Source organism: Bombus huntii, chromosome 1, assembly GCF_024542735.1.
Source record: "Bombus huntii isolate Logan2020A chromosome 1, iyBomHunt1.1, whole genome shotgun sequence".
NCBI classification, from domain to species: Eukaryota; Metazoa; Arthropoda; class Insecta; order Hymenoptera; family Apidae; genus Bombus; species Bombus huntii.
In genome coordinates, this window is record NC_066238.1 from 8737873 (window position 1) to 8753199 (window position 15327).

General features: G+C 47.0%; 1 protein-coding gene across 2 annotated transcripts in view; it reads left to right on the forward strand.

The window, feature by feature from the left end:
* Positions 1-15327, forward strand: part of LOC126872681 (homeobox protein caupolican-like) — a 75231-nt gene that overhangs the window by 11248 nt on the left and 48656 nt on the right. Inside the window, exon 1 of one of the 2 annotated variants that reach the window (XM_050632812.1) lies at positions 10777-11586. The exons of the other annotated variant lie outside the window; for it this stretch is intronic. Within the exon in view, the coding sequence (XP_050488769.1) occupies positions 11539-11586 (48 nt within the window). The 5' untranslated portion in view covers positions 10777-11538. Of the gene's footprint in view, positions 1-10776; positions 11587-15327 lie in introns of those variants that run through there. 2 annotated transcript variants of the gene reach the window in all.

Genomic DNA, 15327 nt, shown 5'->3' on the forward strand with positions numbered 1-15327 from the left:
ATCGCTTCTTTCGTCCTCGAGCATCGACCATGCCCACCGTTCATCCCTTGTTTCCTCGTTGAATATTTCAATTCATTTGTTACGTAACAATAGCGTATCGCCACTATGGTGGATATAGTTGTATATTAAAATAAAAATGGTTCGATCGGTCCGGATTTTTTGTTCTCGAAAAATCTTCCTGACACGAGTACAACTGCCATGAATATGCAGCAGATATGTATTTCAGCCAGCTCTCTGTCAAACTAGTTTCGAGGGCTGGTTTGAAACGAGATTTCATTCGGTGGTTTTTAGCGTTCTCGTTGCCAGACACGAGCTTTTTCGTCTATTATTGTGCTTTAACTTTCTGCGGCCAGAGTTATTAGACGATGTATCCTGAATGTAACGGCGAAACGTCGAGTTTCGGACGTGATTTTGACGCACGCATTGATATTCGTATCGCGCGTGTCAAAATACAAACGCCACGTGTTTCCTTCGACCACATGTTAATGCTCGAGCATAACCGATACTACTTATCCTCGAACAATTAAACTGTTACCGTCGATTCGTTGTTGCCAAAACATAAATCACTGCACAAAGTCGCAAAGTACTCTTCGATAAAAATGATTTTTACCTTTTCATCCCGACGTACGCCATTAATCACGATCCGAACAGCAGAAAAAGAATCGCGAAACGATTTCCGGTTGTTGCACGCGAGTCTTAACCCCGGCGACCTCGAGAAGGAAGAGGAAAGTGGGGAAGAGTTTCGAAAAATCGGTACGCATGATATATCGGTGGAAGAAATGTCATCTATCCGTATTATATATGATATCGGTCCGCGAACGATCGGCGGATATGTACGCGGAAACGGAGGCCTGGCTGGTAGCAGGAGATCGTAACTCCCTGCTTAACCTAAGTTATCGCCGCGCAGCTGATTATTAATGTTGCCACGATTAATAACCGCGGAGGTTACGCGGATCGGGGACCGGTGAAATATTGCCCCGTGCACCTGAATAAGTAAGTGAAACGCGGCGCGAGAAAAATCCCTTGCATTCGATCGCGGCGGTATTAACGTGATTCACTGAATTTTCCATAATGACGTCACTTCCTGTCTTCCGTCGGTCGACGAGGACATTCTCGGGTACCGGTTTAACGATTCCGATTGTTACAACGGTGACATCTCCGCGATTTCCTTCCATCGGACAAGATCGTTTCAACGCAGTTGAACGTAATGGTCGTTCCTTGTAAAGAAGTTAATTAGTTCCTGTGACCCGAACGTTACGTTAGCCTCGACTTCGATGCTGTTCCCCTCCGACGATTTTCACTTACGGACCGCATACCGGCTATTCGCAGACGTACAAATAACAAGACGAATAAGTAGGTACGTTTCAATTATGCTGCTTCTGTTATGGTAACGGAAGTATTCGTTTCGTTGGAACGAAATTTTCCATTTGTTTCCTCGAATTCTTTAAGATCGTTTCCATGTAATATTTACATTGAACAAGATGACTTTAATTTCAGTTTAAACGAATACACGTCCGTCTTCGCGGTTTTAGCGCGGTTTCACCGTACAGTCGAGCCGGTAATCGCTCCTCGTTCTTTGGAATTCATCGGATTTTTCTAACTCGTAATTGTAAGGCAGTAGAGTAAGTAGGATTAACACGGCCGTCGATACACAGTAATAATCAGGAAGATAACAGTGGACCAGGAATCGCGAAGCGTACCGCCGCGCCGTCGCTTCGCATTTCGAGTTCGCATCGACACGCACAGGTACGCGTGTCGTTTCGTGTAACGAAACGCACACGATGCACATTGCCGGTATTGGCTAGCGGTCGCTCGAGTAGGCGCTACTCGTCCGGTAATTTCAGCTGGATCTGCATATTTTAGCACGAAAACTTCCGTCGATCATTATCCTCGCGGCGACGCGGCCAGGCCGCGTTTCTGTACGCTCGCTTCTACATTGTGGCACATGCTCGTTGCGAACCACGCGAACCCTTCGTGCGATCCATGGAAAATCGTTATACCCTAACCTAGCAGAAAATAAGGGAAGCATTCGTGGCCTAAAGATAGAAAATCAACGTAAAACCGCAATTATAAAAGTCGGTATTCGTTCGTTGCATATTTTCATATCGTATCGTCTATTCGCATACACACTGTATACTATAATTGTCGTCGCTGTGTATCGGTGTATTAAAACGCAGAATATGGTCCGACGATACACGAACAGGCGTTCACGGTAAAAATAATCGTGTCGTCCATCTCGAAAGGTGAAATCGAGAGACCGTATCACGATGGACGAAAGCAACGCGCATCGACGTAATTCGATAAGAGTTCTCTGGTGGAAAGACCGATGGGAATCGTGGCGCAAACAGACCAGAGAACGAAAATGTCGGTGGATCGCATGACGCGGTACGATTGTCGGTGGGATTCGTTCATTTCGAAATTACCTGTTGATGGCCGCCAGATATTTTCTCACAGGGCGGGATATCGGGTCGTTTTATCTGCACGCATTACCCCGCACCCCTGTCCACGTACCTCGGTCTGTTTACAACGAGCAAGACGCGGGTCACCGTTATAAGAACCTCGCTACGGCCACGAACACCGGTCTTAATTGTAATAACTATAATTAGCACCACTTATCCAGCCGATAAAGAACTTCGGTATGAAGGAAAGGGAAAATTCTAGGCTCTGTTCGCCTATCAACGTGAATCACGAGCTTGGATGTTGGATGGCTGGCTGCATGAAAAATATACTCGCGCGGTATTAAAGTACCGCGAGGAAAAATCCGTGGCTCGACTTAACGATTTCATGTTTGTACCGCAAAGTTTAGCGCCACTCCTCGTGTTGCATTAGCGGCGATAGAATTCCGGTAACCCTCGCTCGTGTATACTTACTTGTAGCGTTCCGCGGAGTAGAAAAAGCTTGTCGGTTTTTATAATAGTCGGACTACCTACAAACGTTGAAGGATAATTAAGATGTTGGAATTCTTCGAGTTTTCACTCGCTGCGAGACAGAAACGATTTATCCGGGAATAAAAAAATGCCTTATTGATATAATAAGTAATTACGAATCTGCTAACGAATGATTAATTAACTACACGGATGTTCGTGTAGAGCGACACCTTCAAAAAGAACAAATTATCTTTCGACGGTTTGAAAAACACGTTCAGCGATTCTAATCAGCGGAACGGCTAATAAAGTCCAATTATAAAAGCCCGGTGCGATCTTCGAGTTTCTCCGTTGAGATACGACCCTGGGGCGAAGTGGCTGTGAAACAAGAGGCCGAGATAAGAAGGCTTGCCAGGCAAAAAGACGAGAGCCGCGAATGAATTTCAACGAGGGCCGCGATTTGACTCTCCGGTCTCGCGTAGGTTGCCGACTCGCGAGCGCCCTTTCCGAGAACCGAGTCTCTCCAGTCCAACCGCACGACCTTGTCTCTCTGCATTATGGATGCGTTATAATTACCTATTCATTTTCTATGGGCACGTAACATCGTGGTGCTCGCTGCTCATGCGACGCTTTGCACCTGATCGTAGATAGAAAACGACCGTTCGCTGACGGCCAACAGAGAAACTGCTATTCGTGTCGTGCTTCGCGTAACCTGTCGTCGATTGCCCATACTCCGACTCCAGGATGCGGTTCTCTGCATGTATCCTGTAAAATTTCAGCTCTGGCGATCTTCGAACGACCTAGACTCAGAGGAAACGAAGTGCAGTTATCCGAAGTGGAAAAATCTTTGAAACTGTGGTGCGAAGTTTCTGACCCTTGTATATCGTGTATACCATGTACGTATAGTTTTTCTGTTACCGAGGGATAAATCGCGCTCCTTCGGCAAGCGACAGGATCCGTGCACCAAGTCCTGTCCAAGCGCAAAAAAAAAAGATAACTTACAAAAATCACATTGACGCGCCATCGTCTTGTTCGTATAAAGGACACGATATCCAAAATCTGTTGTATCCAATCTTCGATAATGAACAACGGACGTCGCGTCACCCTATACGTTCTCTCAGCCCCCAACGAAGAATAATCAAACACATCGACCGCAATAACAACACTCTTCGGCTTTTCCCGACACTTTCCCAGATATCGATCGTCGAATAGTCGTATAATATAACAGCGTCGGAGTCACAGTATCGCTAATCGTTACAAATAATTTATAATAGGACAGTGATGAGGCGGTGATCGCGATATCGTTGAAACATATGCTTCGTTAACGTTGCTCTTCATTTTTTACGATCATCCTCCTCGCCTATTCTTCGCTGTCTCTGTTTCCCGTTCTCGCGTTTTCTGCGCACGCTAGAATCGTTGCAGTCGTTTCACGCGAGTGTTCGAAGAACGGTAGCGTGCGTATCGCGAGTCTCGTGGCACAATGAACACGAGACGGGATCGTGAACGGAGGAAGGAGGGCCGTGTGTGCACGCATATTTGTAAAACGTGCAGTTATGAAAGCAACCCGGCAATTAGTCGACACAGTCGGACAATATTTTCGCGTTGCGTCAGACCAACGAACGGAATCGCGCCGCTTTTGTTACGAAAACATCGACGCGTTTGTTCTTCCAACGGAATTGAAACGGAGCGGAGCCCCGATGAAACGACGGATAGCAAAGCCAGCTCGTTGCAAAATCATTTAATTGCTTGCACGTCGGTTTATCGATCGACGACTCGAATAGAGCATTTCCAACTTTTTTTGGATTCCGCGTTTTATGTTAAAAACATCGTAATATACAGGATGGTTGGTAACTGGTGGTACAAGCGGAAAGGGGGTGATTCTACGCGAAAAAAGAAGTCGAAAATATAGAATAAAAATTTTTCGTTTGAGGCTTTGTTTTCGAGAAAATCGACTTTGAACTTTCGCTCGGTACGCGTGCACTTTATCATGTCTCGTTATAACGGATCTCACTGTAGATCGTTGTCTCGATGGAAAAATTAAAAAAAAAAAAAATTTTTATTTTATATTTTCGACTTCTTTTTTCGCGTAGAACCAGCCACGTGAAAGAAAGTTTCTTCCAAGTGTAAGAGATGCTTACTCGACGTGATTTTTCTGACTGTACAACATCTAAATGTGTCCATACTGGTTGGTTTGCTGGCTAGTTTCCTGAAAAACGTAGCCTCTCCTTGTTAGCTATTTGAGTCTCATAGAAAACACACTGATCAACCTCGCTTTCCGTAGACTCTCAATTTAATTATTCGTTCAGTCTCAGAATACGAACTATTCACATCCATAAGGATGCTGGTCGCAAAGAAGTATCACATAAATAATCGTAAATTTCGAGGGAAATTTTGACAAATAATATTTATACGACTGTTGCTTGTCTACTCTTTCGATTTATTACAGAGTCAATCGGTGTAACCTCTGAACGGTTTATATACCTAAACTACGCAACATTCGTGACGCTCGAAACATTTCCACTCGATTGAAATACTGTCGCGTATAAAACTAATTAGCAGAAAGAAAAATTGTTCCCGGCTGGAGGGTCGATCGATCCTTCATCGAGCCGGCGAGGTGAAGCCGAATGGCTGAGTTGACTATTTTTCGTGCGACGACCGTGCTTCTCGAGAAGCTGCTTCTAGGAAATCGTTTCCTACCAGCTAGAGAAGACACCGGAGGGAGATGTCTCCGCAATCTCCGGAGGTATCGACTGTCCTCTTTGTTTATAAATAAAGTTCGGAGATGTGGGCGTCGATGTAGGTGTCTCCGCATAAAGTATAAGGAGGTATCACGACGCCCCTCGTCTGGGGGGTAAAATGGAAATGCGTGGCAGCGGGCGGTATAGGCGAAACCCCGCGGTTTCGACTGTTTCGGCCAAGATCTACGGAGAGAAGCCAGCGGAGAGAAAAAGAGAAGAAGGGAGAAGCATTTTGGCCGAAAACGCCAGTTCCTGGTCGTACGCCGAGAGAAAAAGCCTCGATTTATTTCCTCCGAACCGAACGCTCGTTTCTCTTCTCCTCTCACCCCGTTTCTCTTCGTCCATCGAGAATACATCGAGGAAGTTCGAATCGTGTGCTAGTTCCGCTCTTTGAAATCTACGTTGCCTTCGACCGTAACACGCCTTGTAACTCGAAAGAATCGATCGTTACGTCCTTAATGTCCGTCTTGTAGAATGTACGGGAGGATCGCTGGCTATTCTACCCCTCGAATTTTTTCCACGGCGCACCGGCACAGGGTGAAAAACAGGGTCGGTGAAAATTCTTCCGTTCGAATTCTAAGCGACGCGGCGTTCGGTTGCGAATGCTTCGAGATTCTTTTTGAGGTTGCGCTAGGCGCGCGGTATAAAGCCCGGTCAGGGCAGAGGAAGGAAAGAAGGAGAAAAGGGCCAGGGTGAACGAGAAGGCAAGAGAGCGCCGCTGAACGGCGCAGTTTATTTCGGTCGGGTTAATTAGTGTTGCCTCGCGAGGTTTACGGTTGACATTTCGTTGGTCGTTCGTTCGTTCGTCGTTCCACTGTACAGGAGGACGGGGAAGGTGAGAGGAGGAGGACAGACAAGGGGAGACCGGCTTTTTTACGGCAACATACTGGTCGGCCATACCGAGTGCCGTGGAGGAAGACGAAGTCGCCGCAGAGGAGCAGTACAGAGAGAGGAAAGAGAGGAGGAGGAGGAGGAGGAGGAGGAGGAGGAAGAAGAAGAAGAAGAAGAAGAAGAAGAAGAAAAGGAGGAGGAGGACGACGACGAGGAACAAGGACACACCGGCCAATAAAACTGCAGTGCCCCTCGAAGGTGCACCAAAGGCGCCAGGGCAGTCTGGACCTCCTTATTAGCTCCCCTCTTTCGATTTTTACCGTCCACCTTGGGATACCCGCAGCAGCCTTTTGTTTTATCCTACGGTGTGAATATCGCACCGTTTTACGGCGTTCGGATTGGACCCACCTTTGTGATTGCGGCACCAGGCTAGAGAAGCCTAGCCAACGATACACGATGAGTCGAACCAACACATTTCATAAACCTTGGTCTTTGAAATCTTTGGGAATTCTTGTTCTTGAATCGTCGTAGCGATCAAAGACGGGCAGACGCTCGAGAGTATACCGTCCGCTGCTTTGAAATTCTACCGAATCGAGAAGAAATCTTGGTTAGCCTTTCGAACGAGTTTGACGAGGAAGCACGAACTTGCTGCGAGAGCTCCGTATAATTCCTTGGTTAGCAGGACAGTTTACGGGCTACACAGGTTCCCGTGTTTCTCGATTTCCCTTGCGTTTCACCTTGAATTAGGTAGTTGAAATCTTTCCCTCGTTAAGGCCGGGGCCCGAACGAACGTTCTCGCAAGGGAGAGTAACGAATTACAAGAAACCTGGCAATGGAAAGAAAGATAAGAGAGAGAGAGAGGAGGAGAAGGCCTTAGCTAACTGGGTCGAGGGTGTAACAAAGAAAGAGGGACGGGTGAGATGAACGAGTAGTAAAGAAGGTGGATGGTTTGCTGCCTTATTAAGCGGTCTTATCGCTAGAGACAGCCTGCCCCGACACGGCCGTTTAACTTTTACTCGACCTGCAAACAAGTAGTGGACACACTGGCCAGGGAGATAGGACTCGCCACGTTACCCTCGCCTACCTTCCACTGAAAAGCCTTATCACATTTGAAAAACTTGACGGCTGTAAACATGAAACGACGCTGCAACTGGCCCCCGGATACTCCCCGCGTCGAGATTTACAATGCGTCTTTAAGCGGCGTTAACTACGCAGCGGGATATTTAAGCGTTACTTAACAGAAGCACTCGCCGATGTACGATCGCGAACGGCGGTGTTCGAGCTGCTATAAAATATCGATGCCTTCTCGTTCTGATGGCCACCATCGCGCTGCTACGCGTATAAGGTACGATCGATCGGTGATAAAATTTCGTGCAATTAAACGCCAAAGATTAATGGCTAGGACTAAAGCTTATTTTAACCTAAGTACCGATTCGTACGTAAAGTAACTATCGGTGTTTCACGCGGATCGCTTTGTTCGTCTTTCATGCGCTCCCTACAATTTCTACTCAGAAATCGCGACAACTTCATTTCCACGAAGTTTCGTTATACGAAAGCCTCGTATTCTCCGACGATCGTCGGTAGAAGCTTCGAAGCTTCCTCTCGTCCCGACGAAGGCGGCAAAATATTTGCCGCGCAAACAAAAAGACATGGACCGGACGAGGCTTCGTTTACCGCCGAAACGGTAAACAAAAGTGTACGTTCCAACGAAGGTGAAACAGGATTAAACGGGTTATTATTGTGGTTTTGACGGGTCACAATGACTCTGTCACAATAAGGGAAAGTCGTGGCACGAGACGAGTCGCAGATCCAGACAAGATTTTCCAAAAAAGAGCACATTGTGCTGGCGACTGTTGGTCGAGGGGGCGTGATCGGCAAGTCACTAGGTTTACGCAGCGCAATAAATCATTCGAGAGACCTATGGCCCCCTCTCTTGGTTTTTTTTCTCTTGAACGGTCCCAACAGATACTCAGGTACTGGAAGATCCTTGGAAGGTCCTTGGAAGATCCTTGGAAGGATCCTTATCTCCTAAGAACCTCGTCGACCTGTCAGTTAATCCTATTAGCGGCATTGAATCTTGCGTTCTCAATAGCAACCGTTATTATTTCACTCTTCGCTCGGCTGTATGACGTTTTTCCTCTCGTTTCCATATTTCCTCTTCCGATATTCCACGTTCCACAGAACGCTTGCATCTTTTTTCTTCCCCTATAAATCGCCGCGTATCTTCCGAGTGCACGGAGCGTTTCTCGCGCGATAAACCGCCGATACGATTTCTGGCGTGCAAGAAGAAGGAGGCTGTCGGAACGCTTCACGCGTCCCCGTGCTGAATGTGTACGTGGCACGCCGGCTAGCAAATTGCTCGAGGCAACGTCGCGGAAAATCGTCCGCCGCGTGGCTTGCATTGACACGAATAAGACACATGGCCGACCAAGCATGATAGCGAGGAAAACGCGACCATTTGCACGACCGCACGAAACCACCACCCGTTCCAAACTTATTATCGCGCGCCATTTTAAAGGCGAGTCTTTCGATGTTACTCGATAATCTAAGACACTCTAATTTGCCGAGTAAATACTTCTTCGCAGGTAACAATCTCGGCTACTGTCTAATAACCCGTGAAATTATTCTAAATGTCGGAGTAACCGAACGATCCCCGTGGCTAATCCTTCCGACGACGAACCGAGTCCGTGAAATCTCTCCGCGTTCCGAACGAACGTCGCGTTTCGCTCGGAATATTCGGCTCGATTCAGAGCGGAGAGATTTATGCATTGCCCGAAATAATTGCCGGGATCGGGCAACTTTGTCGTTCGAGAAAACGTGCCGATTCTTTTAAGTGGCTCGTATTACGAAAGAAAACCTTTCGACGAGCAACACGATTCAAATCGTGCTAGATCGGAATAATAGTGGTTTATTAGAAACTTAGAAATTGTGGCGCTGGCATTTCGGAAGGAATAATTTCTAGAAATTGAATAGAGATAACCGACGTTACGGTTATTTCAAAGAGGAGATGGTAGGTATCTCCCGTGAAAGTAACCCATAATAACGCGCGAGCCCATTAATCTTTGCTGGAAAGATTTAATGAACGAGATTTCAACGGTAAATTCGAAAAAAGAAAGAAAAAAAACTAGCTGTTTAGTAAATAATCCACGCGAAATCAAGAAACTCGTTTCCTAAATGTAATAGTATGCTCGAAAGCGATGATAGGGATCTAATGAATGCGGTTCGTACACCTTCTATTGTTTTATTGTTTCATTCATACGCGTTCTCCGAGATGTTCTATCTACGTTTCTACAAACCATGTTTCCGATCGATGATCTTGGAGACATTCGAGTCTCGTATTTCTCGCCGCGCTTCTTCCACCTCATCGTTGCGATCGGAACGGAACGATCGAAAAAATTTAACGAAGTTCATTAAGCATGCAGCTGCGATACTCGTCGCCTTCGAGCCTTCGACGCGACGACCACCACTTTTTATTTATAAACCATAGGTGCTTGGAGACGGCGTCGATCCAGCTGAATTCTTGGAATCGTTCCTCCACGTCGGGGCTGTTCGTCACGGACGTTACTCCAACTCTCCCCGAAACGTACTCGCGCGGCCGATTGTCGCGAATGCGACGCGCGCAAAACTCTCGGAGGGTGTCCTTGTAACCCGAACGTTTGACCGTTCGTGTCACGTAGCTGTAACAAAGTTTCCGAGCTCGAGAAGCGTGGAAACAGGCTGCACGACGCATCGTAGTACTCAGCGATTTCACGAACCGGACAATGGCGCGATATAAGCCGGAAGAAGGTGGCTAGTCGGAGGATAAGGAAAGACAGAGCGGGTGGATAGGTTGGATGACGGAGTTGGCTAGTAGAGAGGGTTGGGTGGAGAGAGAGAGAGAGAGAGAAAGAGAGAGAGAGAGAGAGAACGTGCGAGAGAGACCGGCAGATTTATTTAAGTCCCTCGCCGTCGGGTTGACAAGAGTAGACTCGCGTAAACATACTCGTTTCTCCTTGTTCCGCTGTGGCCGTTTGTCGAGCCTTAGCGGGGGAACGGCGGCGGCGGCGGCGGCGGTGGCGGCGGTGGCGGCGGTGGTGGCAGCGGCGACGGCGACGTCGGCGGCGGGATCGTTTCACGGTAGTTTCTCGCGGGTGGGGCAAAAGGCGTCGTCGCGCTCGTGGGCACGTTCGATTCGAAAGGACGCCCGCGCGCGAAACGCTCGACCAACCACGGGTCTCGTATCATCCCACGTGACACGCCCGCAGGGTTGTACGAAGCTACGCGATTGGACGGTTCCGTAAGGACTACGTCCCACGTAACGAGAGTGGGGGTAGTCGTTGCTTTCGGTTTTCCTCGCCAGAGGGGGAACTGGGACGGAGCGGAGTGGAAGGCGCTGAAGTGGTGTGAGTAGTCGCGAGTCAGTCGCAGACTGGAGTGCCCTGTGAGAGCAGGGGACGGACCGAACGAACGAACGAACTCTATAACTAATCGCTCGTGACGCTTCGTCGTCTGTCCGAATGTCCGTCCCATCGCCCGACGCGCCGATACGACAACGTTCTTCTACTCCTGTTATCTCCTTCTCGCGGTAACGTGACCCGTGGAGTTGTGACGTGTCGCGCGGCGTTCGACCCGCGAGGAACGAACGTTCCCCGAGAGTCAGCATCCCCGCGTTCGCTAGTGCGGATTTCACCACGTCGAATCGTGCCGCGATAACCTCGTTCTTCGCTCGCGATCTGCTACGGCTGGATTCACCTGTGGACACTTTCGGAACTGTTGGATCTTCGAGTGTCCGTCGGCGGTTCGAGCTGGCACGTTGTCTTCCTGACCAAACCACGGGGAACGCCAGTTTCGACATGTGGTCGCCAGTCGGATTCCTCGATCACGACCGAAAAACACCCTGATGGCAATCACCGTTCGCGAGATATCGCGATCGTTCACCATCGCTGCTCAATTCGTTGCTATATTCGTGGCGTTCACGGCGTCGCCGAAAGTAGTACTGACTTAGTGAGAGAGTGTAGTAGTGCGTGCAGGTGCGGTTGTGACCTAATTCTCTCCGTTAGTCGACCAGAGAGACATCGAGAGAAAAAAACACATATAGAGAGAACTGATCGTCGAAACCAATCGAGATGTCAGTATACGCGCAGTTCGGATACTCGTATCCGTCGGCGTCCCAGGTGAGTCGTAAACCACGATCCAATACGCCTTGCTTCGATGCTCTGAGATTTTTTCTGCAATTGCTGGGTGTTTCTTACTCGTATCGGTCTGACTGTAGGCGTCGTGTTCAGTGGTGTCTCGTTGGCTAATAGTTTCCGAGAATAGAAAGTTGTCGTTCGCGATCTTGACGCAAGATGACATCGCCCCGAATATTGTCGCGCACTTTTCGCATGTAGCAGGCCACGTTTTCGAGAAAAATCCACGGCGAATAGAAGATAATTATCGTTGGCGATGCAGAGGCGGTAGTATGGGTAACGGGTTCGTTCCATTGTCTGCAAAATCGTAGCTCAATTATTCGTCTAATGATGGTCCTTTATCAGGCAGCAATTTCAGAATCGTTGCTAATCACGGCGAACGATCGTTTCTGTTCTTGTTTTTTTTTTCGTGAAAGCGAACACATTGTGAGACCGACAGCCGGTAATTAAACGTTACTCCCTTGTTAGGCTGCTTTTTGAGATCTCGTTCACGCTGAGATTTTAATTTTTCTCCGTCTATGTATACTCGTTATGCGTCGAGTGTAACAAAGTTGTTTTCCGGCATCACGCACGTGTTACGATTAATTTACTCGCCGTTCGCTTTCTGGGAAACTCGTATTTTTCCTCGCCAAATTTCAGCTAATTAACGCCTAAACGATTTTGATTACGCGGATAGAGCGTTTAACCTTTGACGCTCGAAAGGCGCGCCAGGTAGTCGCAACAAAAAAAATTGTTTCCGATCGATACTAGCAAACAAAGAGTAAAGTTCCGTGAAACGCAATGTCGGTCGTGTTCTATAAGTACACCTGTCCCTTACAAATGTGTACCGACGCGACGGCCGTCGCTCACGAGTTACGATGCTCGTTGGGCCCCTCTGTAAGCGTGGGTATTCAATACGTATCAGTGATACAATTAATAACCGATTTATAGAAGTTTCGTAATACGAATTAATATCGTCCAAAGAATTACCAAATTCTAAATGCTATCGCATTGTTATAGCTACACTTTCCTTTCGTATTCGGAGATTGAAATTTCGTATTCGGAGAGCTCGAAAAATTCGTAATAGATTGCTAAAGCACCCCGTAGTCTTGTCCTTAGATATACGTAATTGATAAATGACAAGGATCGGTTGTCCTGAAAAGATTCTAAACAAATAGAACGCTCGCTTTTACCTATTTACACCTCGACGGAGAGTTATCTTCAATCTTATTAGTATTTATATCTTTTCGCAAAGTAACAATGCACGAGAAAGGTAATTTGAAAAGGGAAAAAAAAGAAAAGAAAGAAAAAGGCCTGAAAAGAAGGGTCAAAATAAATTACGGTACGATTGTAATCTCTGTGTACTTGTCGGTGTGCAGGTATATACCGTCTGTTCTAAGCCGACGTTAGTACATAGGATTTTGAAATATGATTAGCGATAATATTATAATATCCTTTACGAAGTACAAATATCGTATATTATGCCTAATTAACTTACGACTCTACCTTTGTTGCATTGTCATATTTAGCCCATAAATAACTTGAGAATCTCCAAATCTAATTATATGCCTCCTAACAACAAGACCATAAAAGAGACTCGTCCGCAACAATTTTCTATACAGCAAACGACTAGCAAAACGATGTTTTACTTTGTACATTTGTTTTCAAATTTATGGGGGACCCTTAATAAATTAAACGCATCATCGAGACCTTGAGCGTAATAATTTCCTACTGTTCTGATTTCCTAACCTGTTAATCAATTCGATGGACGTATCGAGACAAGGGTGGAAAATTGAATTCTGATTTACGGGATCGGTCGACGATGATCGGCGGTGCGACGCGGCGGTGCGTGGAACGGGGTGGCGTTGAGATCCGCGCAGGCGCGTAATCTTCCTGTAGCCGAAAAAAGGAAGGGGCTCTCAAACGAAATAACATCGGACGAAAACGACGCGCTTACGCGCAGGTGCAGCGACGAGGCTAGATAATAATACGGGTAGCCCCGTGTTACCCGCATGGGCTCGCGAAAAAGGTGCGAGTTGCATCGGCCGAAGAGAGAGTCGATTCTCGACTCTCGCATTGTTCCTTTTAACCGCGGCCCGCGAGTTGCCACGCTTTAAAGCTCGGGCTTTCCTTCGTTTTGATTAACCCGATGATAAAGGGGACGCGGCCCCTTTTGTTCCTCGGCTGAACCGACGGTTGAGCCGGTGCGCGCGAACTTTACCCGAAGTAAACGCCATTAAAGGCGCATTGAAATCGTCATTTCGCCGTGAGCCGACCGTCGATCTTGTTTGTCGTACTGTTAGAGTATTATTGGTATTGTACTGGTGGCGGTGAAACATTGCTTTCCTTCGTCGTTTATTTCCCGTACGTTCACGCATGTATACGCATGTATTTATTTTATATGTATGAGAAGATTAATTTGTTCAGCCCATGGAAGTTAGCAATTAGCGTAGATTTTTGAGGTATGTCCTTGGTAAATCAGCTAATTACGCTGCTGTATTTAGAAAGGTGGAAAATTCATGAATAACTACTTAACCAGCCACTTGCCGCAACTTGGAGTTTCTTCTTCCTCGATTATAACTCGTGTTAGATAATTTTCTATCTTGTGTACATCTATTTTCGTCATTTTAACGATCGAACGAGCAGAGGACTTTTTAATTTCGTATCCGAGAGAGTGGCGCAAGTGCGTCATCGGTGCTCTCGAATACCGATACGTGCCGTGATACGGAACAACGATAATAATTGGTCGGTTATCTTCTCTCGTAACTGCGCGTGTTCCCTATCTAAACGTATTCGCGATCGACGAATTACCGGGCGTTTACATGCGTGCAGGCTGCAACGAGGCACAGCTTCGAGCCCAGCCAGCGGTGTAACGAAAATGAAAAAACAGACGGGTTTAATTGCTACCGGTGGAATAGTCGAAACGGCGTACGTCTCTTTGGTGCGTTTATATAAACGATTACAAGATCCCTGGGATGCTTTACGATCGCATCGGCGATTCCTGTTGTCCGGGATAATAAATATTTTACGCGGATCATTTCTACGGAAATGCGAGTAACGATAATTGGAGTTTATAGCATACTTACGTGAATTTATAATAGCGGCTGGTCGCGGCTACGCCAGGCGAAATCGTAAAATTTGCGATTACAGATTAGGTAGTTAATATATTTACTACAACCAGAGAATCCAGTGGCGATATCGCCTGTTCCGTCCGTTTTCTCTTTGCCCTCTTCCTCCCCTTTCCCTTCTCCCTTCCTCTTCGTCGTTCCTTTCTTCGGATCAACGTTACTTCGCGTTAAAAGACAGAGACATTTAATTTTTCTTTGGCAAAGGGTGTCGAGACGAGCGAGAGAAAGGTTACGTTTATCGTTGGTCGATTGAAAGAACGCCTTATAATGGCACCTTTAATTAAGCGAACTCGATGGATATTGCCACGAGCGCGTTATGTACTGTTTTATGAAGTCACCGTCTATCTCCCTTTCTCTCTCTCTCGCGCGCGCGCTCTCTCTCTCTCTATCTATCTGATTCGCTCGCGTATGTTTTCGTATGCCGTTTAACGTAAAAAATTCGAACGTGGCGTTGAACGGCAGTGATTAATCTCTGTGCGGTTCCCGCGCGGCCATTTAGCCTGCACGCTACACGGTCTCCATTCAATTTTCCAGCATTTTCAACGTTACATGCTAATGAAATTCTCGCCGTGGAATGCGTTCGATTCGTTTTATGGATGGCCGTGTAATTAACGGGAAA